We start from the raw sequence: 23279 nt of genomic DNA on the forward strand, positions 1-23279 counted from the left end.
TACGTGACAATCATAAAAAGCAGGGCCTGGGATCCCAGAAGGGCGTTTGCAGGCAGCACGGTTGCTGCTCCGCCTGGCCTGACAGCCTGTGTTTGCACCTCGTCATTCATTACAAAATGAGAGTTTTCCATACATTGAACAGCCTGAGCGCACCTTCCCGATAACAGCATCCTCTCTATAGGACTTGCTGCCTTTAACCTGCCAGCCACAAGGATTTGCCACCCAGCAGGCAGAACGGCCACAACAGCTCCTTGTCATGCAAGCAGAGCTGCCAGAAGCTGATCCTGGCCTCTCCTTGCCTTGGGGATTAAAAAAAGAGGAAAGAATCCTCATATTTCTGATCTCATAAAATAAAGAAGAAAAGTGACTTCCCTTTTAACCAAACTTGCTGCCAGCACAGACTGAGGTCCATGTACCAGCCACACTTCCACACTGGTGGGGCCAGATGTGAGGATGGGCTGGCAGCAGCTGGACCAGGCACGGGGAGAGGTGACTCCATCTGCACATGGGACACCCCACCACTGATGTAAGACTGCCTAGGAAGTTCCCTGGCTACAGGAGTCCTGTACCAGCCACAGAGCCACAGCAAATGCTCAATGGAGTGACTGAGACCAGACTACTTCACTCACCAGCCTGAGGAAGACATCGATGAGGCTGATGCCTGACTGCAGCACTTGTTTCTTTACCCCAGTACAGCATGTGGGATTAGACTGGGACCTGGAACGAGCGCATACTGCATTTGCCCGGTGCACAGTCTGAGCTCCCCGGCCAGGGGCCTCCACTGTTGCTGGCTCCCCTCGTTTCACCCGAGTCAAGCACCCCTCTGTATCGTGAGCTGACCAAGCGGCTGCTCCAGCCAGGCTTCCATTCCAGTAAAGGAGGTCTGCACTGCTACAGCCTTATAGCGTCAGGAGATACTTTTATTTACTAAGGTATACTTGTAGCTGCACATGCCAGCATTCTGCAAATTACTGCTCTATTTTCCTATTCAGCAGCATCAAGAAGGTCTTAGCTGAGATTGTTTTATACTGAGGGGCTTACTAACCAGTCTGCATGAGACAAGACAGGCAAAGGTCTGCTTCTAGCTGTCTCCCATTTATCTCTGCAAGCAGCTCATGACATTTGTAATCTTTTATCTGACATTAAAAGAATCACATTTTTTAAATGAGTCATTTAAGAAGTCTGAAGAATTTTCTAGATCAGAGCTGCCCCAGCCAGATCTGGCTGAACACACAGGTCGCATGGTGCTCAGTGCTAGCTACAGAGTGTTCCTCATTTGAGCTAGCTTCGCCACAGAATCCAGGGTGGCAGTGGCCTCAAGAGGTACCTAATGCAGCCTCCTGCTCAAAGCAGTCTGTCCACTATTCTCTGTTCTACAGATATTCATAGCAGCGAGTTTGTTTCATATCATTAGCAGAAAATAGGCACAACATAGCAACACACGTGAACTGAAGTGGGTGGTACCAGTGCAAGCAATTGCCCTAATTACCCTAACACAGTTTCAAAATCCCGGAGAACATTGCAAGATTCGCTCTGCCTTGGACACAAGTGTGAGCTCCAACGTTCACATCAGGAGGCAATGAGCTTTGTCTCCACTTGGTAAGTGTTGGCATCGCTGAAGTCTACAGCCATCTTCATCCTCTGCCAGAGATTCACATAAAAATCCTTGAAGCATTGGGCAGGCAACTTTGTTCCTGCTGCGAACTAGAGGGGCGAGCACGGATCCTGCTGAAGTCCAAAGGAGCCAAAGCGGGGTTCCCCCCCCCCCGCCAGGGCACACCGCCGGCTCCAGCAGCTAAGGGACCCATGCTGCTCCTGCCGAGGGTCGGTGGGTGCAGCCCCAGCGCTCCCGCTCTCCTCTGGGCTGGGGCTGCTGCTCAGGGCCAGGCTGCTCCCAAAGGTGCCCATTCACTTGCTAACGAGCATCAGTTGCAATCAGGTGCTGATCCCTCACCAGCAGCCCTTGGCGAGCACCCCTACCATGGTGTTTCTTCAGCATCTCTCATCCTGCATCCAAACTTCTGCTACAAACGGGGCTGAAGCCCGTTGTCAACACACCCCTTCCAGGCTAAGGGACTGGGGGACGGCAGAAACAAGGCCATTGGTATTGTGGTAAAAACTAGCAGTTTTATGCATACAGCAGCTAAAGAAATTCTGATTTCATCTGGATTTAGCTCATGGTTAGATTCTCTGGTGTCTGTTAAGATGCAAACATCCTCTTCTGTTTGCAGCACACTTAACATCTCTCTCCTGTGGGGAGTCGTGAGCATCTAGTTAGATTTGAAATACGGTGTGAAGTCACGTTGCATCATCTCCCTTCATGAAGGGACTAAGTTTCCTTCCTTTGTGCTCTGCCTCCCTTTCACAAAAGTCACAGGATATTTAAAATCCTGGGTGCTTTTACTCTTTGCTGAGCTGGATTCACATGTTACAAGGGTGCAGAGAGCTACACACACACACACCTTCACACACAGCGAGTTCATAAGACTCCGCTTTTCTAGGCAGCCAAGCTAAGGTCTCCTCTTGCCGCCCAGCCTCACGCACAAGGCAGGGCCCGCCGTGCATTCCTGGAGGCTGGAGTCAGCGGGAGTGGAGGACACCAGCACCTCCCGGAGCGGTGCGCAGGCTCCCTGATGAAAGCCAGCTTACCTAGCACCCACCTTAGCCCTAGAGACTCTTACACAGGCAGGGAAGAGTCCTAAGTAAGCATAAAAATCTTGAAGTCACAGAGAAACAAAAACCAGGAAAAAGTGCTTCAAAGAGGGAAATTCCCAAGGGTTGAGTTTTACCTAGAGAGGCAAACCTGCCTTGGCTCCTCCTGAGAGCAACCACACAGCCTAAACCAGAGCTCAGAAGAACACACGTGCACTGGGGTGGCAACAACAGCGACCACAGCACAACAGCAGCACGGCCCAGCACCTCCAGCAGCATGGCAGCTGCAGCCAGGGAGAGGATCCACGAAGGGAAGTGGACAGTTCTGGATAAACACCACCTCGCACCAGAGGTGAGCACATAAGGAGCGCTCATGTTTTATACCACAGCTGAGATTCAGCTCCCAGACACAGAAACTACTCTGCCAGCATGGAGTAACTCTGCCACAAGGACTCTGAGCCCACCCTGCCCTTCCACTACAGTCTTCTCTGCTGGGCTCCTGTCCTGGTTTCAGCAAATCCAAAACATATCCCCACACTAGCTACTATGAAGAAAAATCAATCCTCTCAGCTGAAACCAGGACAGCTCCCAAGCAGCCTGCCCCCCCAACCCCCTTCCATGAGGGGCACCGCTCTGCAGGCAGCAGCTGTTGGAGAAGCAAACTCAAGCTGCCAGCCCCAAATCAGCACATGATCAAACAAAGCAGCAGCAAATAGCTAAACCAATGTTCCTTAATTCCACAAGGCAGAGGTACACTTACAGCAGTCTGTTAACTACACACCCCCTCAAGCCCAGAGCTCTCTGAGCAGCAGTATTTATAACCCGGTCGGCTTCACTGGCTGAGCTGTGGGCCCTGCTCCGGGCTGCAGCACTCGCTGTTGGCTAGAAGCACCTGGGAACACTGAAAGGTGATGCATCGTTGCAAGCAGTGTTGTTATTTGCATCTGTGTTTAATTAGTAACTGAAGCCTGACATTTTCTGTGGTCGGACCTGTGTGAAGAACAGCTGGAAGTGCTCAAAGCAGCTTTCAAAGGTCTGTTAGGCTGCTGCTCAGCGTTGCTGCTTGGAAACTCTTATTTCTTCTTGTCTTAAGAAATGAAAATTGCATCCCCGCAGATTCAGCCCGTATGGGGCAAACCCCAGTGGAGCAGGATTTAGTGTTTGTTGTTCTGTGGTTCTTCACTGCACCATAGGGAAAAAAGGAGGAAAGTGCCAACAAGCAGAGAGACAAAGCCGTGGTGGGAGCGTGGCGCGCAGGCTCGCAGCAGCGAGCTCTTCAGCCTGGCCCAGCTTCGGGGGGGGCAGCGGCTGCTGGGGGGGGACACGGTCTCGCAGGCAGCCCCAGCCCCAAACTGGGGTTCCGTGAGCGGGGCTGCCCGGTGCCCTTCCTGCCCCAGGATGCCGCTCCAGCAGCAGGCCGTGCAGCAGCCTGCCCAAAGGCGCTTGTCTCCCCTTGAAGCCCCTCACCCACGCTCAGGGCATCTGTCCTCGGGACGGGCGGCAGTGTCACCCGCTCACGGCACGGTGCCTGAGCTCAGACCTCGCGGCTGCTCGCTCGGAGCTGCCAAAGCCTCTGCTGGGTCTGGCCCAAAATCTCACGAGCCTGGTGTCAGCTTTAATCACCTCCGTTCCCCTCCTGGGCTGAGCCCTTGGTGCAGAGACCCAGCGGCAGCAGGAGGAGGAGGAGGAGGAGGAAGAGGTCCAGGTGACTGCCCCAGGCGCAGGGAGGACGGTGTCCATCCACTCACTGCTGCTCAGCCCGGCTCCACCGCCAGCTACTTCTAATGATACATCAACAAACACATAACAATCTGTCTTAAGGAAAATCAGTGAATAAATTTAATTTAAAAATACTTCTCTATTTCTGGATAGTCACCACTCTGCTCCAGCTACTTCAGAATCAGCTGAAGCCTTCACGTTACCCAACAGCAAGACCGTACAAGGCTGTTAGGGGCAAAACACAGCATTTGACTCTCCGTAAGATTAATAAGCAGCTCTCTGAACCACTCTTCTTACACAGGTGTAGATGGCTTCTCAGTGTTTGGCTTTTACCCACCAGCCGGTGCGTACCTGGTGAAAGGTAAAAAGGTGAAAGACAGACGTAACGTCCAGCGGCCGGTGGGCAGGTCCCTGCGGCGTGCCCCTCCGCAGGGTGAGCGGCGGGGCGGCAGGAGCCGGGAGCAGCGGCCGCTGGCTGCCCGCCCGCCCGGGACGTAGCAGAGGGCACCGGGCACTGGTTTGAGAGGTGGAAGATTTTAGGGAGGGTTTTGCTCTGCTGGCTGCAGGTCCCCGTGCAGTGCACATCCCCGCAGATTCGCACTGGCCTAATTATGTCTTCAAGCACACACGATGTATTTACTAAATGTGCAGGCTTGTCTAAATTAGCATCAGACCATGCGTACAAAACCCACCACGGCAGCTGTGCGCAGCCGTGTGCTGCAGCCCATGGCGTGCTGTCCGTGGGGGAGCTGAGCGGCAGAGCCAGCGGCCCCGATCCGGGGGGGGCACCGCTCCCCGTCCTGGCCCTCGGGGTCCGGAGGCTCGGGCAGGACCTGCTGTTCGCCCCGCTTCAGTGGCAGCACCGGGCCTTGTACTTGTGGGTGGGTAGGAGGACAAGCTGTTAGCTTCAGATCTATAATTTGTAGGAGCTTGTAAGAGGCACCCCCTCTCCCTGCCCTCCAGGAGCTAAAAACAGCCCGAAAGGTCCCTCTTCCCCGGAGGAGGAGGCGTGTGGCATCCACTCGCAAGATGCAGAGCAACAGAGGCGTTTTATAGCCCCCCAGGAAGCGCTGCCGTGCCCGTGCCCTCTCTTAGCGCACACTCCCGTCCCTCACAGTGCTGTAGCGTTCGTTTAACCGCAGCCCGGTGCCCCTGTGGCGCTCGGGGGGACACGGGGTCCCTGATGTCCGCAGGGTCGGTCGCCCGGGCACTGGGCTGCGTGGTGGGATGCAGGACGGGGTGAGGAGGACAGTGCCAGAGCACACGAGGCGAGGGGTAACGGAGAGAAGCTCCTCTCACTTGCTCGCACCGTGCCCCATTGTTATTTCGAGCGGGGAGCCCGGCGGGACACAGAAACGAGAGCCGCCCCCCCACCGCTGCTGACGGGGACTTCTTGGGAGGCCGTGGGCAGACCCGCACGGGATGTGGGTCCTGCTGGGGAGCCACCTCGCACAGCCTGCCTGCCGGCAGCCAGCCAGGAGCGCACGGCGTCCCTGAGGGGCCGCAGCCCCGCCGGAGTGACTCCCTAGGAGCAGTGGAGACACAGGTGCTCGAACGTCTCCGCGGTTTCAGGCAGGAGACTGACGGTCGCAGAGCTCCCTGAGGGTTGTCCTTCTGGTGGGCCAAAGGAATTCTGTTCGGTGCGACAGAGCAGGCGCTTCAAAATGACTCTGGCTGTAGGGACCAACTGTTTGTTTTGCCACAGCAGGGTTTTCACAGGCGGTTTTCCCATATTTCATTCCCCTTCAAACTGTACAGTATGTGTGAAACGAGTGGAGTTTTCCATGTACCACCACCTTATCTTCTGGTAACTGTGCCTGGGCAGCTGTAGGAAGAGCGAGGAAATCTGTTCGCATCGTAAGGATGCACCCGGTCTGCCGGGCCGTGTGCGAGGCAGAGCTGGTCGCAGAGGTTACTGGATGTAGGCTCCCTTCCCTGCTCTGCCACTGATTGCTTTTACGACCTTGAAGAGTCACCCCACCTCTGTTTTTCCCCCTCTTTAAACGGCAGTAATTATATCCAACTTCATGGAGTTCTTTGTGATCTGAAGGGATTAAATGCAAAGCCTGTTTCTATGCTGGTGTCCCTGACCACCAGAACTGGCAACAGCCAGCGCTGCTAAACCAGGCGAAGTTCAAAGCTGGTAAAGGCAGCACCTGCTCACCGGTGCCGTGGCGCGTTGGATGCTCACAGCCCCGAGCCAGTGGCCAAAGCGGCAGGAGGAGCTGTGCGTGCTCCGGTGAACACAGAGATCCGTCTGATTCTCTCCCGGAGAAACCAAGCGGAGGAAGGTTTGGAGGATGTGGGGGGAGACTGCGGCTCTCACAAGGCACGTGCCGTGGCAGCCTGCAGAAAACAAACCTAACGCTGCTCATGGCAACACACCGCGCCAGGCCGGGGAGCTGCCAGCAAGAAACTCAGCCGTAACCCCCGTGTTCTCAGGAGCGACACAGGTCCTTTCCGATCGTGCGCCGTGTGCTGGTAACCGCCAGGCTTCTCCTCGGAGGAGCACGTGGGTGAGGTCCTGCAAGGCTGGGCACGCTCAGCCTGTCCCCGGCACTGACGGGGTCCAGGTGGACAGAACCGCTCGCTCGACAGCGAGGATCCTGCGAGACGATGGGCACAAAGAGTATTTGCTGTTTGGTTTGGGATCCATTTGAGCTCTTTCCTGAGTCGACTCTGGAGGTGGGGGAAGCTGAAGGACGCAGCTCCCTGGGGAGACACGTGTGTGCAGCCACTGGGCGCCGAAGCGAGGACGGGCTCATCGGAACACAACAACTGTTTCTGCTCTCAGCGTTGTTTCCCAATTTCCAGCTTCATGATAAACCGCTTTGATTAAAAGACTCTCGCAATCCGTATTTCAGCGGTTTCATCCCTTTGGTACAAGGCATCCCTCCGCCGGTGAGCCGAAGAGGGCTCCTGCAGACAAGCGGGACCGGGGCGGCAGCAGGCGACGCACGGCCGTGCCTGGGCAGGAACCTTCAGCAGCACCAGCGCTGCCTGCTGCGTCCTCCAGACCAGGCACCCCGCTGCATCCAGCCTGGAGTTAATTACAACATCAGCATCAAACAGAGACTTTTCAAATGAAAGGGAAGGACTAGCAGCTTTCTAGCTCTGCCTTTATTTTTTAACCCAGTTACGAGACGCATTGCAAGGGAGAGACAGTGGCAGATAATAAAGTTCAATGGGATGGTCTGAGTGTTAAATGGAGAACCAGGAAAGCCTCACATCCCGATCCCAAGTTGGACATTGATATGCTGTGTGGCCTCGTCTCCTGGTTTTCTCCATGTAAAGTGGGGGTGATGCTTAGCCCGAGGGGCGTTCCACAGATGAATTAGCGTTTGGAAAGTGCTTTGAAGATTTAAAGTGTTATATAAATGCTAAGTGTTAGCATCATCGGCTCTTATATTGCAGCAGAACCCGGAGACTGCAATCAAGATCAGAGCCTCGCCGTACCCGGCAATTTAGAAAGTCCTGGTTGGAAAAAGCCCCTGTCCCTGCCTTGGCAACCTGCAGCCTCGTGCCCCAGGCAGGCAGGGTGGGCTGGGATCGCGGTCGGCTTCAAGGGAAGGGGCTGCCCAGAGCTTTAGCACCCGGCGGCGTTCTCAGGAGAGGAGCAGCACGGCTGGGAGCCCGGCGTGCTTCCCACGGCCACACGGTCACTGAAGAGGGGTAAGACCCAGCCCCGCAGGGAGCCCAGAGAGCAGCTGCTGCTGCTTGGACCGGCCACCTTGCAGGCACAGTGCTCCCCAGACCCCTCAAGCGCTTAGCACCGCTGGATCCCCCGGCCCGGGCCCTGCCGAGGTGCCCCACGAGGCGGCCGGGCGCTCGGGCCACTCCTTTCCCTGGGGAATTCACTGGGAACGTGTGCTGCAAAATGCAGGCACTTCTCCCAGCAGGGTGTCAGTCCCACCCGTTGTTTTGCTAGGACAAGAAAGCAGACTGGCCTTAAAGTTGAGGAAAAACTGAAGTACTCCCAAACCAGATTTGATTGGAGATTAGCATTAACTGGCGTGCACATAACGAGCCGGTCAACTTCATTTCCACCACTTGCCCACTGCAAGATATTCCGTAATTCTGTTTCCTTTCTAATCAGATGAAAATGCAACGTGAGTGTTAATCACAGAGCACAAATAAGGAAGAATATGTAAAAAAGAAAAACAACCTTCAAAACCTTTGTTTTCAATGTAGTCTATGTCACACATTACATTTAAAAACGCCAGTAGATGAGATGATGTTATTTGCAACATCATTCATTAAAAAGTGTGTACTCAGTCAGCCAAGCACAAATCAACATACGACTACAAAGAAATACCAAAGCAAAAGGAAGCTTGAGATGAAACACAGTGAGGTCATTGGTTTCCTGTATTATCCTGAGGATGTTTGACAACATTTTAATGTAGCCAAATGGCTACCATTTAACACAAAAAAAAAAAAAAAAAAGGAAAAGAAAAAGAAAAAACTTTGTTTTGACAAAATCATGATCTGGAGGGGGGAAGAACTTTTAAAAATAAAACACATTAACCAGTTCCACGCCGTACTTCTGAATGAGTCCTCCTGAGCAAAGGGAAGGGACGTGCGTGCAGTCTGATGGCATTACCTGCGAGAGCGTCAGGTAAGAACCATTCCTGTAGATTTACAGTCTTCTCCTCTAATATTTGCAGTACTTGTAGGTTGTAAACACACGACTGAGCTATGGCAGGGGTTGTAAGGAAAACTCTCCTGGATCTTCATCACATCCTGCTCTCTCGTTAGGCCATCTATCAGTATGTGTGGGCAAGGCAGACCTCGAGACAGGAATTCAGCTGCTATAAAGCGAATGCAAGATACAGACACCATGAAATGCCGCCGGCCCGTGCCGTGGCCAGTGCCTCGCTGGGGTGAGAGGCTGCCCGTGTCAAACCCCATGCCGCTGTTGTTGGGCCTGGGTCTCGCTGCGGCACACGGGCAGGCTTCCTGGGGAGTGGCGGCGGTGACCGGACACACTCGGCACCAGGGTGCGGGCATCTCACCCCAGCACAGAGCCCACTGCCCCCCAGCCCGGGAGCTGCCGGAGCTTGCGGTGATGGCACTGAAAGTCGCACGGGGAGTCAGCCCCGGCCCTGCTGACAAACACACGCTCTCCGGATTTCCCCTCTTGTCCCACGGTGTGGTTGCTGTTGAGGCGAGCATCCCTGGGGATGAGCAGCTGGAGCAGTCCCTCCCAGCTTCAAGCACCAGGTGCAGAAAGCCGAGGCCAGGCCGGGTCTGCAAACGCTGCCCACCCCGGCCACCACCACGCCAGCTCCCGTGCGGAGGCTCCCCTTTGGCCGCCCTTCGGCTCCCCTTCGGCCCCCCCGGCACGCGGCGGGCGCAGGGCATCCCATCTGCGCTGCGGGGCCGCGCGGCTGCCGCAAGTCCGGACTTGAATCCCGGCGTGGTGTGGTTTCAGCCAGCGTGCAGCGCCGGGGGAGCTGAACGGGTTGAGTGACTTCAGGCTGTGGGAGGAATAATCGTCTCGGGTTGCTTCAGAGAGCTGAGGCAGCCAAACCGGGCGAGGATGGCTCTGCGAGCGCCTTGCGTCTCTGCCAGGTACCGCCGGAGACTGTTTGTGTTTGAAGGACTTTTTATAGAACTGCTGTCAAAACGGGTAGAAAGCGAGCTTAATTGGGACCGATCTGAAAAACGGGGCGGCACGTAGGTGTGCGAGGGATGTGTGCAGCGAGCGGCTGCTTTCAGCCGGAGCCAAGCGTAAACAGGTCCAGTCTGATGTTTATCAGGGACTCTTATCTCCTGAGCTGGTAAATCTTTTACTGTCGTGTCAGTTACGATCCGCAGACCGGGGAGCATTAAAGACAACTCTGCGTACCCTGAGTAAGGCAGAGCACACCTGTCCTGCTGCAGCCGGCGCTGTGCCGGCCGGCGGCAGGGAGCCAGCTCGCCCCGTTGGAGCTACGGGATCTGTCTGCCCAGCGAGCAGGACCTGGGGCTCCTGCCGCTGGCGTCAGCCCCAGCGCCGTCCCCTCACTCGTACTGAGTCACAAGTGACTCACTTCGAACTTGGATGTGAGCGCAGAGTATACATTTGCAAATTGGCTGGTGAGGCACTGCTTTGCAATGTAGGTGGGATGTATTACATACTCCAGCAGTCAAGTTCTGCTCTTTTTTCCCTCCGCCCTCTCCCTCCGTGCAGGATAGCTGTCTGAGCACAGGATTTCGGTGCGGTTCTCGCGGGTGCAGGAAGGCGTCTCAGCCCGCGCCGGTGGATGTGGCATGTGGATGGCTCCAGCTCCGCTCATGACGGAGCTCTGCACTGAAGATGGATGATCTAGCTCTCCTTGACCTGTTGGAGTGTCCTGTGTGCTTCGAAAAGCTCGATGCCACAGCGAAGGTGCTGCCTTGCCAGCACACTTTCTGCAAGCCCTGTCTGCAGAGGATCCTGAAATCCCAGAAGGAGCTCAGGTGCCCTGAGTGCAGGACCCTCGTCCTCTGCAGCATCGAGCAGCTGCCCTCCAACCTGCTCCTCATTCGCCTCCTGGATGGAGTCAGGTGCGGACAAAACGTTACCAGGTTTGGCTCGATCCAGAGGTCGGGGGTCCTGTCCTCCCCTGCCTCCATCAGGAGAGTCCCCAGGGGGTTGCAACTTCATCAGCATCGGCTGGCGACAAATCCCAGGATCCACATGGAAGGGGTAAGGAGGAGCCACGTTCTTTACTCTGTGAGCATAGAAAGCTTTCTTCTTGTGTGCCAAGAGCTGGGAAACTTTCCTGTTAGCAGTATTGCAGAAATGTTTGAAGTAAGGGCAATCGTTCTATTTGCAAACCTGGCTGCTATTTCCTTGTAATATTTGACTATTTCGGGTTCATCCCAACAGTAATTGCCTTGCCTCTCAGCTTGCCCTTCTCCTCACAAAAACTTCACAGCAGCTCTTTTCCCCAGGAGTTTTCGGGTGCTTCCTGACTTTGGGGGGGGCATTTCAGGCACTTCGACTTTCGAGCAATACAGTGATTTTTGACTGATTGTAATTAAATCAGTAATTGCAAAGCTGTAACTGTTAGAGGAAGGTATTTCCTGGCACTGCACCTCACTTTCCCCAGCCATTGAAGAGGAAGGAGGGTGCCTAACGATGCTTATGTCCCTGGCAAAATGCTTTGAGGTTCACTAATGAAAAGTATTAAACTTGATTTACTTACTAACTTTATCCAGGGATGATTTACTAAGCTAGTTTTAAAATTCCAAGTTGTTTCTGTCATTTTCTTTAACAGTAAAAAAAGCTTTTCTTAAATAACAAGGACATGCTGTTAGACCTGTTAAAGGAGCGTGGCTCAGACTGAATTTGGGGTAGTGACTGACTTGTGGCTTCCCCTTTCCTGCACTATATTCCCAGATTTCCATGTCTCCCACCTGAACTATTCTTTTGTACAATGTCTCTACAAACCTCTTCACAATATTCAAATGATTAGCTCAAATGGCTGTAAATCTCAGAGCATTTTTCAGAATTGCAGAGCAATACACTTCCAGCAGACATAGGACAGGCTTTCTCACCTGCGTGCCGTGGAGGTCCGTACGTGGGGGCGATGCCCCGTGTCCTGTGGGACACGCTGGCGTGCGCATCCCCAGGAGCCTCTGTGGCGTCCGTAAGTCATCGGGGATGGATCGCGCATCAAACCCAGATCTCTCAGCAGCTCCCCTCTCAGGTTTTCCCACTGGGACGTGTGGCACTGTGGCCCTGAGACATACAAACTGGGTCCCTTTCCGGGGAGCCCTGCCTGGCCCACGGGGCCAGCAGGCAGGCAGGCAGGCAGGCAGGCATGCCCATGCACAGAGGCAGGGCCTGGGCCAGGTGGGCAACGCGAGAAAGCTGCCCTGGAAGAGGCCATCCGCTTCTCCCGCGCTTTGGCTGAGATGGCTTGTAGCTCCGTCCCCACAGCGCCGAGCGATGCTCTGCGGTGGTGCTGGGGAGCAGGGGTGGGTGGCGGCAGCTCAGCCCGGGAGCGGTGTCCGTCTGCAGCGCCGTCGGGTGAGCGGTGGCTGGGTGGGATGGCCGAGCAGGGCGAGCGCGGTCCGCAGGCTGCAGACGCCCCTCTGCAGCCCCCCGCGCGGTCGGCAGCCTCCGCCGCGGTGATCCAGCTCCACCGGCAAGGCTGCAGCTCCGAGCGGCAGAGCCGCTGCCAGCGAGACCCCTCGCTGTGAACCAGCTCTCCAGGGCAGCTGCGGAGAGTTGCTGGTGCCGTTCGTGCGAGGTACGACCCACCAGACAGCGACAGCTTCCAGCCGCTGCCATGACGGGCGGCATTTCAGCCGAGAAGGAGAAGGTTTGGAAGTTCTTCCAGCTGGACTGCCCCAGCCCCGGATAAAAAAGCACGAATATGCTCGTCTGGTTTTCGTCTGTCTCACCCGTTTCACATTTATTTTACTAGTTCTCAGGACAGGTAGGAACTTGCTGCTGATGTTATATAATGGCAACATCCATCAGTCTGCAGCTCCCAAAAGCATTTTAAGACCAAACTCCTGGGAATCGGCAGAGGAAGTGAGCGCGGGGTGCGAGGGCTGTGACTGCAGCGCTGAGATAGCCCTCTGATTGCCTGTGCCTCTCTGGCGAAGGGATATGAAAACATGTTAGACTGAAATGCTTTTAGACTTAATTAGTTAATTAATTATAAAACGCTTTGGAATCCTCAGCTGCAAGGTGAAGAATGCAGCGTATTAATCACGTTTTGGTGGTTTTAAAGACATGCAGACGGGCCCAGGCGTTCTGTAGGTGCTGCAGTGGGATGGTAACGCATGCGGACCCTCCCTGGAGGGGGCACGGGGGGGGCAGCACTTCGCCTGCACCAGCACACACTCGCCTGGACGCGCCTGTGCGCTGCAGAGAGACGAGGTAGTCACAAGGACGACCTGTTGTCTCCCTGCACCGTGGAGCGCTTGAGTTTCAGGGAGTCACCTGAAGTAATCTGGGTGAGCAGAGGTCTGCAAATGATGTGAACCGCAGAGCAGATGCTTTCTGTGGCGTCACAGCGAGAACAGCTATCGTGCACTACTGCCCCACCGCAGTTAATGCCACCGCAGCTGCTGTCCTGGGCACTCTGAAATGCAGCGTTCATTTGCAACCGCACTGCAAGGCCCTGTGGTCTCCAAAGAGAGACTGCCCCAATCTGCATCGTCTGCTAATTACCGCTAACGCTACACACCACTTCATGCTACAAAGCAAATAAAATTGACTTGCACCATGCTGCACTGCAGCCAGATACACCATCAAAAACAGGATACAGAATGTGTTTTGTTTTTTACCAAAGAAGCCATTCTATAAATAAGCTTCCTTTACTCCATGGAGCTGAGAAAAATCACAAGTTTGATCAAAGTTTCCCTTCTCAGCAGAGATGTTTCCTTGCCAGCTTTTTGCTCTTCATCCTCACGAGCATCCACGAAGACAAAAAGGTAAAATAAATCCCCTCATCGCCAAGCAAGCCAAGAACTCGTACCGTTCCAAGGGAAGCACGAGCAGGCCCCAGCAGAGCTGCTGAATTAACAGTAATACAGTACTCAGTTATCAGCCAGGAATTTCACAGAGCCAGTCCTTAAAAACCAGGGAATATTCTAATTACAGCCCATCCCAACCTGCTTCTTATTTGCTAGCATTTCAGTCAGTTCTGAGTCCGCTTCCTCGGTGCTAACAGGGGGTGGGCACACTCTGGGCTTGTGCACGGGGCACGTCTGTGCGTCTCTGCAGGCAGCCGTGCCCGTGCAGGGACAGACGGGCCCCGAGCAGCCGCCGCGGGAGCAGCCCCTTGGGCAGGGCGGCACAGAGCCCGCCGCGCTGCCCCGTACCTGCTCCCGGGAATCCGGCCAGGCTTTGGGATCGTTAACATCTATGCAGAGAGGACAAGACTTTGGATTTTCAGGATCTCCACATAATAAACTGTCTGGAATTTAAGAATAAAAGGATTTGCTAGGAGGTGAATGCGTAAATAATCTACGCTGAAGCCTTTGAACTCTTAGGAACCGCCCCTGGCATGTGCCAGATGTGGTTACGTCTTGTGCTGAAGCATCCGTCTTATCTGGCTTCAGCCCCAACGTAAGCTAAACACGGCTTTGCCGCTGGTGAGAGAGCAGAACAATCGTGTGTGCTGAGGTATGCACAAAACTTCCGTACTTCTCTGATGAGTCGCAGGCCGAACCTGTACCCTACACACGGCAAAAATCCATCCAGGCCACTAAACAGCTACTTGGATGATGAACTTTGTCATGCAACAAATACAGGGCAGTGAGCCAGAGGAGAAAATTCAGGGTATGACAGCTTGCCTTTGGAAAACACAGACCACACAAATTTAACTGTGACTTCGGCTATTTTCTCTTCGCATGAACTGAGCGCTGTAACACCCCCCTCCAGCATTTCATGGGAGATAGACAGATAACACCTCTATTGGGATAAAAATACACTGCACTCCAACGTCGCCACCTTCACACGGACGGCTATATATAGTGCCTGTGTCTTGGTATTTTCTTCTCCTCCAGAAACATCTCCAACTCCTTGCTGAATTTGACAGACAGGGCTTGGATTGCTGGATCTGTTTGAAACCTTACTCAAAGCAACCTTCACGTTTGCACCCAGCGGAGGCAAACACGTTTTCTGACCCACTCGCTGTCCAAGCCACCCTCCTTAACCCCAAAAAAACCCCAACAGTTCTGTGCAGTCACAGCAATGACCTCATAACGCGTGTCACATCACCTCGGGCTGGACAAGCGCTGAACAGACGTTACAAGCCCGAGGACTGTGCACAGGCACATGGGCTTTGCCTTCAGAGTTGGCCCCCGGCTCCTTTTCCACCAGAGAGCGGGAGCATCCTCTCGCCCAGCAGCTGCTGCGGGTGGTGGCCGCTGGTGCACAGCGTCCCTCAGCTGGAAATGGAGCCGGCTAAAAATTCTGTGTGGCCTCATGACCTTCTGGGAGAATGGGCTTGCACCAGTTCTCCTCCACAGCCACATCCCATCAGGGTTTGTCTCGTTGTAAAAAAGACGCTGAGCGTGACCCCAGGAACTGGTTCCGCAGCGCTGGCTTGCACAGGATACCGCCGTATGCCTTTTTTCTCCTTGGCGTGTAGTTTTAGCACTTTCATCTACTGCAAAGAGAGACTGACGTCACCTTGATACAGACTGCCTGACAATACGCACCCCAAAAGCCGCGTGTGCAACAACAACAGATTCAGGAACACAGAAGTAGAAGCTTTGCAGTAGCTGTAAGCGTTGCTGCAGCCGTGAGGAAGAGTTGGTGTTACGCGCAGCCAGAGACCGAGCCATTCGTTCGCTTCTGTTGGAGAGGGGCGTAAGGCAGAACCAGCCTCGAGTCAGGGCATGAGGGTTACGCCACGTTCCCTATGGAAAGCTTAAAATGAAAATACCGTTCTGACGGGATGAGGGATGAAACACCCAGTTGCACCGTAAATGCAAGGCGGCACCGTCGCACCGAAGCCAGGGCAGGATGGCGTGACGGGCGGCTTTGCAGAGGGCTGGGGCGGGTGCGTGACCGTCTCGTGACTGTCCAAGTCATTTCAGCCACTGGCAAACTCCCCTCTGTGCTTTCGATGGGTGAATAAAGCTCCTTGCTGGCGCACCAGGCAAACAGCGTGGCAATTCCTGGCTGACCCCGTTAGCGGTGCCAGGAAAACACACAGTGATAATTACCGTTCTTTGGCCGCAGCGGGGCTCCCAGCTGCCTCCCTGTGGGTCGCGCCGATGCTGGCTCCCGTCGCCAGTGGCTGCCCCAGCTGTGCACCGCTGCCTGAAGCTCCCTGCAAACCGCGCTGCCGAGCACGGGCAGCTCTGCCACCGCCAGAGATGGGGCACGGGGCCACTCCAGGGCAATACCGCGGGGCGGGGGAAGGCCAAAGGACCTCCACGGCCAACATCCGGAGCCAGTTCCCCTGGTTTTACAAAATAAGGTACCAAGCTGCAAACACATAAAAGTGTTTTAATTTGTTACCAAGGCAATGAGTCAGGCTCAGATGGCAAGTCAGGAATAGAACAGCAGTGTTTCTCAGCCTGCGTGTTCACCTGCCAAGTGCCGTGGTCAGCGAGGAGGCTGAAAGTCTGAGAGTCCTCCTCTTCTCGCAGAGGTTCCCCACTGGTGGCTGCCCACCATCCCCGGGTCCGCAAACCTGGTCATTGGCCTGAGCCTGCAGTTTTCCCCTCCGGTGGGGAGGGAGAGGAGGCGGCACGTTCACATGCAGCTCTGCCGGTGCGCCACGACCGGAGCTAAAAATCATCCTGAGAGAGGTGAGGCTGGATCTCTCTGCTGCCATCTAAACCTCGTCTTGCTGTCCTTTGCTTCTCCTCTGCCCTTCTCACAAGGAAGCTGCGGTGCTTGCTCTTAAATGCTGGACTTTGTTCAGGCAAACTCCATTTAGCATCGGGACTCCACTGTGCAAGGCACTGTGCAAATGAATAAAGAACCATCGCTCTTTTTTAAGAAAAATTGTTCCCTGTGAGCTTGTGAGCGGATATTTGAGTTGCCCCTGATGTGGGGAACTTCCATTTCATTTTGATGCCAGGACAGGGGACACAACTGAGGAGGCAGTTTTTAAGAGAGAAATGTGTCCTTTGGCAACCCGACCATTTAAAAGGGTTTCCTTCGGGCCCTGAACAACTGCTGGGCCTGGAATTTCTCACTGGCTTTGCAGGGAGGAAAGAGCAAGCCTCGCCTGTCGGGAAACTGCATCGGCCTGCGTGCTGCGTAACTGGGCGGCAGGGTCGGCCAGTCTCCCCCGGGAAATGGAAATACAGCAAGGGCAGAGGGGCTCCCGTCTCCAGCCCCGGCTCTGGGCAGGATGAGGACGCGCTGTTCCCTTTCCCAGCGCAGGGAGGGCACCAAATCAGCAGGGAGAGGGCTCGGGGCGGCAGGAGGAGGAGCGGGACGCAGGTTTCCTCCCTGCACAGTAAACAGCCACTTCTGAGAACTGCGGTGCTGAGGCAGAGCATCATGACCGGGCACGCCGAGGGCTGACACAGTTTGTTTTCTGTGCGGCTTAAAACCATGACACACAACTTAACCACTGCCCGAGATTGCTGACTGCAGCAGAGACTAAAACATCTGATAGCAGAAACCATGAGTGGAAGAGGCGTGAAAAGGTTTCGTGCAGACACTGCAGCTTGAACACACTGATCCCTGGTCCCCAGCGTCACCCTGCCGTGCCCCACACCAGCCGCCGCCAGCCTCCCCTCTTCCCTCTCACAGAACGGCTTTTCAGGCCTGTCCCTGCTCTGCCTGCACCCACACGACTCTGCCTGCACCCAGGAGCGGGCATCTCGGAAGCAAAGCCAGGCTCGGGTCCAGCCCCTGCCTTGCAGGTGCCCTGGCACTCCTCCTGCCCACCTAACTCTTGTGGTTTCACGCAGGCAAAGCGAAGCCTGACCCAGCACCGTCCTCCTCCAGAGCCGCGGGGACGTTACCGACATTGGGCCGGGTGCTCCCCTCGGGGCTGGGCGCCTGCGGCGGTGCCGCAGCCATCGCTGGTGCAGCATCTGCTCAGCCTCTCCGTGAAACAAGCTCCTCTGCATTTTCTTTAATCATTTTCCCCATTTTCCATTTCATCTCTGCATTACAAAGCCAGAGTGACAATAGGCAAGGTTCAGAAGTGACGTAAGCCTCAATGCGGTGGCACATCAGAGGGGTGTTAGGTAGCAGAGGGTGTAAGCGCTCCCGTCCCCGCTGCCATCGCCCCACTAGCAGCCGGGGATGCGCAGACGTAGCAGCACTGGAACCAGCCCCAGCAGTCTCAGCGACAGGCTCCTTCGGCCACTTTTCAGCTCTTCAGTCTGTAAATCACACCTGCTTATGACAGTAACTTAAGATGATGTTTTCCATACCCAGCTAAATCTGTACAGTTTGCATCTCCAGCTTCCCCTGTGAAGGCCTGCTGGCCTCTAGCCATGACCAGTGCTGGCCTCGCGTCCCGGCCGACCCAAGAGGGAATGGGGCAGATCTGGTGGGCTCCAGCACCGATGCGAGCGGGAGGGGACTGACTTTGTTCTCCCTGGTGCGCACAGTCTGCTTGTGCTTGGAAGATGGGAGGAATCCTCCTCAGGGGAGAAATAATGCAGAAACCACCCAGCTGTCTGAATCCTCAGAATATAATTGTATGAAGAGATTGAAATGACAAGTTCACTTTTGATGGTTTTGTTCTCTGTGACAAGGCTGAAGTTATCTCCTCTGCTGAAAAGCAAAAAACCAGAATTATAATGGCAATTAATTTACATTCAAATAGCTCTTTTCATCCAACTGGATCCTAAAGAGCCCTGAAACCGTGCTAGCTGAGCACACAAAGGAGACGATGTTGGGCTCATTCATCCCATCCCAACGTGGGCAGTTGGTGGCAGGATGCTGGAGGCGGCTTGTAGAAAGTTCATAATCAAAATGGACAGCAGTTGTTATTGATTATCTCTCTTTATGAAAAGCCAGCGTGTCCTTTGGCGTCAGCGTGTAGATAATAACCAGCTCTCCATTCACAGAGCGTAGATCACTACCCATCAGGAGCGTGGCCGTGCTCTCAGATCTGTCCTGGAGTCACTCTCTGCCTCCGGGCCAGTCACTCGCACTGCCCCGGCGCCATCCCCAAGGAAAGCAGGGACAGCGTTCCCACCATCGCCCTTCGCCTGCAGCGTCTCTCTCGATTGCCCGCTCTCCAGGGCAGGAACCACTGCTGCACTTGTACAGCGCCCGGCACAGAGTGGCCTCCGGGAACACGCACTGTCCCCAAGCGCAGGGACCGCTGGCTGTCTCACCCTTGCCACCCTCCCCGCCTGCACAACGGGATCTGAACACGAGCTTTCCATTTCCGACACACATCGAATATTCTGATATTTCCATGTGTGCTGTGGAAGAGCTGTCCCTGCGCTTTTGGGGGTTCCTGCTCTGAAGAGGCAGGCACCTCTGTGCAGAGATGGACGGGTCACCCTGGGCCTCAGTCGAGAGCAAAGACACTCTAACATTTCTTCAGCCACCCTGGTACACCTCTAGTGCTCACGTGTGGATCTTGGGCAATGAAATGTGCCCTCACCTATTGCATACCATCTCTTCACACTGTGCGGTTCTTTAAAGACAAGGAGACAGGCTTGGTAGGAAGAGCTTCCTCCACCCTTTGGTATCGACCCTTCTTTGCTCTGCGGTGGCAGGTTTCTCGGGGGGAGGTTCCTTCGACCACCTCAGTACAGTTTAATATTTAGGCTGTACTTGGACTCCTGCTACCCAGGCATAGAGCTGGCGTGATGGAATTTAGAGGCTCGCAGGATCCAATCCAACACGTTTCCCTGAAGAGCAAGTCCCAGCGAATCCTGGCTCCGGCACTGCTGATGCCATCCAGTGCCACACACGCGTGTGCCAGTCCCCTCTGACCAACGCCAGTCCTGCTCCAAACAGCTCCAAAATAAAAGAGAATCAAAAAACACTTGCAAACTGAACCCACAGAACCTAGTGGGAGAAGAATCAAACTGGAAGACATCCAGGACTGGCTTTCTCTACTTACTGGCACTATCCTAGAAATAAATTGTTCCTCTCAAGGAGGCTGCTATATGTTACCGAAATCGTGTATCTACAGGAATATCGCTGCCTCTGCACAGCACAGATATTTAGCTCTTCTGCACAAACAACGCAGAGCAGGGTGGGAGGGGAAGGCGGCTCGCGCAGAGCATGGGGCCGCGCTGCCCCCCACCTGGGCCCTGCGGACTGTGCGCCAAGGATGACTGCATCTCCCGCCGCTCCATCTCCGTCCCCTCAGACTTTGGAAGTGACACAGCTGGGGCCGGCCCAGCTTGTCACAGCTCATTTGCAGTGTCCTGGGTCTGTTTCTGGTCAGCCGGCTTCTTCCAGGGTGGGACAGCCCTGCCAGGGCTGCCATCGCTCCAGCTCGGGGGGCCGGGGCTCCCCACACATCCCACACCTGAGCCGGTTCTCCTGGGGAACGGCTGCCTCCCTGCATGTGAGGAGACACCCACGAAACCCAGATCAGGATCAGGCCCTGGGTATTCGCTGCAGAGACACGCAGCCAGCGGGGGGGGGCCCACATGCTTGGGGTGGCTGCCTGCCTTCGAGGGACGAGGAGCAGCGGAGAGCAACTGCAGGGCATTCCCTGCGTGGAGTTATGAAAATCAGGGCTGGGAAACCACCCGGGTGCAGGCCCAAACCCGTCTGAGGCCATTCCTGATCCACCTGCAGCAGCTGCCTCGGCCCCACAGGGCTGCCCCCACCATCAGAGTCAGCAGGCCGCGCGCCGAGGTCTGGGGCCAGGTCAGGGACGGGGGTGTCCGCAGCAGGCAGCGCTGCTGGGGCTCGCTCCTGCCGAAACAGCTCCTGCCACCCCCGCTTCGGCACGCAGTAAGTCAGGAGGAAGCACCCCGGACATCAGCAGCAACCAGCTATTCCACGCTCACTTTGTCACCCATCCCATGCGTTCATCCCTGCAGTCGTGGACGTTGGTGGAGTCAGAGCATCTGGGAAATGGGAAGATCCCATCGGACGTCGTTAGCTGTGCCTCGCTGAAGTCGTTGGCCATGAGCCTTGCTTGGGAACGGGCGAAGGAGTGAAAGAGTCCCACGCGCAGGGAGGTGTACGGCCTCGTCCCCACACTCAGCCCGGGGTATCGCAGGCAGCAGCTCGGTCTGTGCGGTCAGAGGCGGTGTCACCACGGGGCTGTGGGTGGTTTGAAATGGCGTTGCCTGGGACAAGGGTTACGGGCGCTCGCAGCCTCCATCCGAAATCTCTCCCCTTGGCCGCACTCCCTGGTTTTGCTTTCCTCCTTTTAATGTCTCTCCCTGGTGACCCCCACTCCAGCCAGACTCATGTTCTTCTTTTTTTTTTTTTTTTTTAAATACCACTGCTATGAGTGCATGGTCTTACATTAATCCACTGACTATAAATGAGCTAGTTATAACTTCCTCATTAAGATAATTATAGTGTGCATTTCTCCCAGCTATGAAGAGATGCTTTGAATTGCTTCCTCACACACACATGTACATATTTTTAATGTGCTGCTTTGTTTTGTACGGTGGGAGACTCAGATGTATTGGATGGCTGCCCTAGCACAGCTGATGCCAAATGCCAAAAATAGTTTAAAAAACCAAAATCTTTTCTCCCCTATCGGCCTCATGTCCGTTAAGAATGGGGACAAGGCGTTGAGGTGCATCTGCCATGACCATCCCTTGGGTGTCTGGCTGCTTGGAGAACTGGAAATACCTCCAGGGGGCTGGGAACAGCAGGGTCATGTCTCAGGCATGACAGAGGAGAAAACAGGGGGAAAAAAACAGAAAAAATGAGGCAGCATTTGAAAAAAGTTACAACCAGCCAGAAAACCAAGAGGGGGGAAAGGCAGCGCGCTCTGCAGCAAAGGCACCGCAGGCAGAAAACAAGGGTTTCCTCAGCACCGAACCCCATGCTGGTCTGGGCTCGTGCGCTCTCACTGCCCTTGGCCACCGGCTCTGGCAAAACGTCCCGGGGGTCTCTGTCTGCCTGAACGGTGTCAGAGGGAAACTTGGTGTGTACGGCATTCCCTTCTTCCAGTCAGCTTCCCATGGATTTTAGAGGCTTTCACACAGGAGAACGTGAATGACTCTCCTCGCTCCCTTTTATTTAATTTAGCACTACTGCCATAGCTGCACTATTGCGTGGCTTCACGGGAAAAAGGCCCGTGCCATTCACCAGTGAGGCTTCTTCTTTGTAGATGCTGCCTCTCTGTGACTGGGCAGCAAATATTCTGCACAAATTTTCAACAAGCTTTAGCTGAGTTTTTCACAGAGCTTCTTGTAGTGTTTTCCCAACGGAATTTAAAGACAGATGCTGAACCCTGCAGCTAGGGAGCATGCCAACATTTGCAATATTTGGCCAAACACCCCACTAAAATACACCACCACCTTGGATTAACAGAAAGCAACTGGACATACTAACAGGAGAAAAATCCATCAAAACAAACCAGGTTCCTCCTCACCTCCAGACCACGTCCTCACCCAGGAAAGCCTCTCCCTCTGCCCTCAGCCCCAAGCAAGCTACCTCCAGGCACACCTTGTCTTTATCACCAGGTTTAATTAGCAACCCAGTTTCTGCTTTGCAATTAACCCACTTTAAATAAAGCGAAACAGATACCTTGTAGAAGATCTTATGCATCTAAGAGTGGACAGAGACCAGCCAAAGCCTGAGAAAGAAATCAGATTTGAGATACACCCCAGCTGCCTGTGTTTAGCACCAGGAGGAACGATACGCGACGGGATCAGCTGCCCGCAGAAGGATCCTGCTGGCTTCCCCCAGCTCAGCCGGGTGGTTTGCTGCAGGGTGGTGTAGCTGCTCTTCTTTGTCTTTCCTGTGTCTTATGAACGCGTGAAAAAGCGGTGACCCTGGTGTACATCTTTCTGCAAACTTCAGCTTGAGGATTTATTTTGTGAAATGCCTGCGAAGCAGGAAAGTGCCCTGTACAGTAAAAACCACATTGGCTGCTCCATGTGGGGAGATAAAGGCTTGGTTTATGAACTAAATAAGGTTGGGAAATCAGTGGGATATTTTTGACTCAGTATCTGAACAGACAAGCAAATTTTTTTTTAAAAAGCAACAAAGACAGACTTAGGCCTTAAAAATTTTTTTGAATTGAATGATTTTTTTTTTTGATGAAATCTGAAAAACTTAATTTCAAGTTCATTTCAGTTGGTCCCAAACCAAAATGCTTTGTATTGTTATGGCTTTTTAAAATCCTTCTCCTCTTTGTTTAAATTACATTGACTTTTGCTGTTAACAAAGTATTAAACCATTAGAAAAAATATTTTGGCAGTTACAAAGAACATACGATTTTGAAAACATCAGTTGTCACATGCTGAAACAGTCCAGCGTGATTACAGTTTTTCCCTGTTAACGTGCATCCAGTCCAACACCACCCGCCCTGCCACGGCTCTCCTTG

The 23279-nt window shown here is 54.3% G+C and overlaps 1 protein-coding gene across 1 annotated transcript in view; it reads left to right on the forward strand.

The window, feature by feature from the left end:
- Positions 1-10547: 10547 nt before the first annotated feature.
- Positions 10548-23279, forward strand: part of SH3RF2 (SH3 domain containing ring finger 2) — a 43432-nt gene continuing 30700 nt past the window's right edge. The window contains exon 1 of the mRNA XM_075766395.1: positions 10548-11041. Within this exon, the coding sequence (XP_075622510.1) occupies positions 10670-11041 (372 nt within the window). The 5' untranslated portion in view covers positions 10548-10669. The remainder of the gene's footprint in view (positions 11042-23279) is intronic.

This window comes from Balearica regulorum, chromosome 14 (assembly GCF_011004875.1).
Source record: "Balearica regulorum gibbericeps isolate bBalReg1 chromosome 14, bBalReg1.pri, whole genome shotgun sequence".
In the NCBI taxonomy this organism is placed as follows: domain Eukaryota; kingdom Metazoa; phylum Chordata; class Aves; order Gruiformes; family Gruidae; genus Balearica; species Balearica regulorum.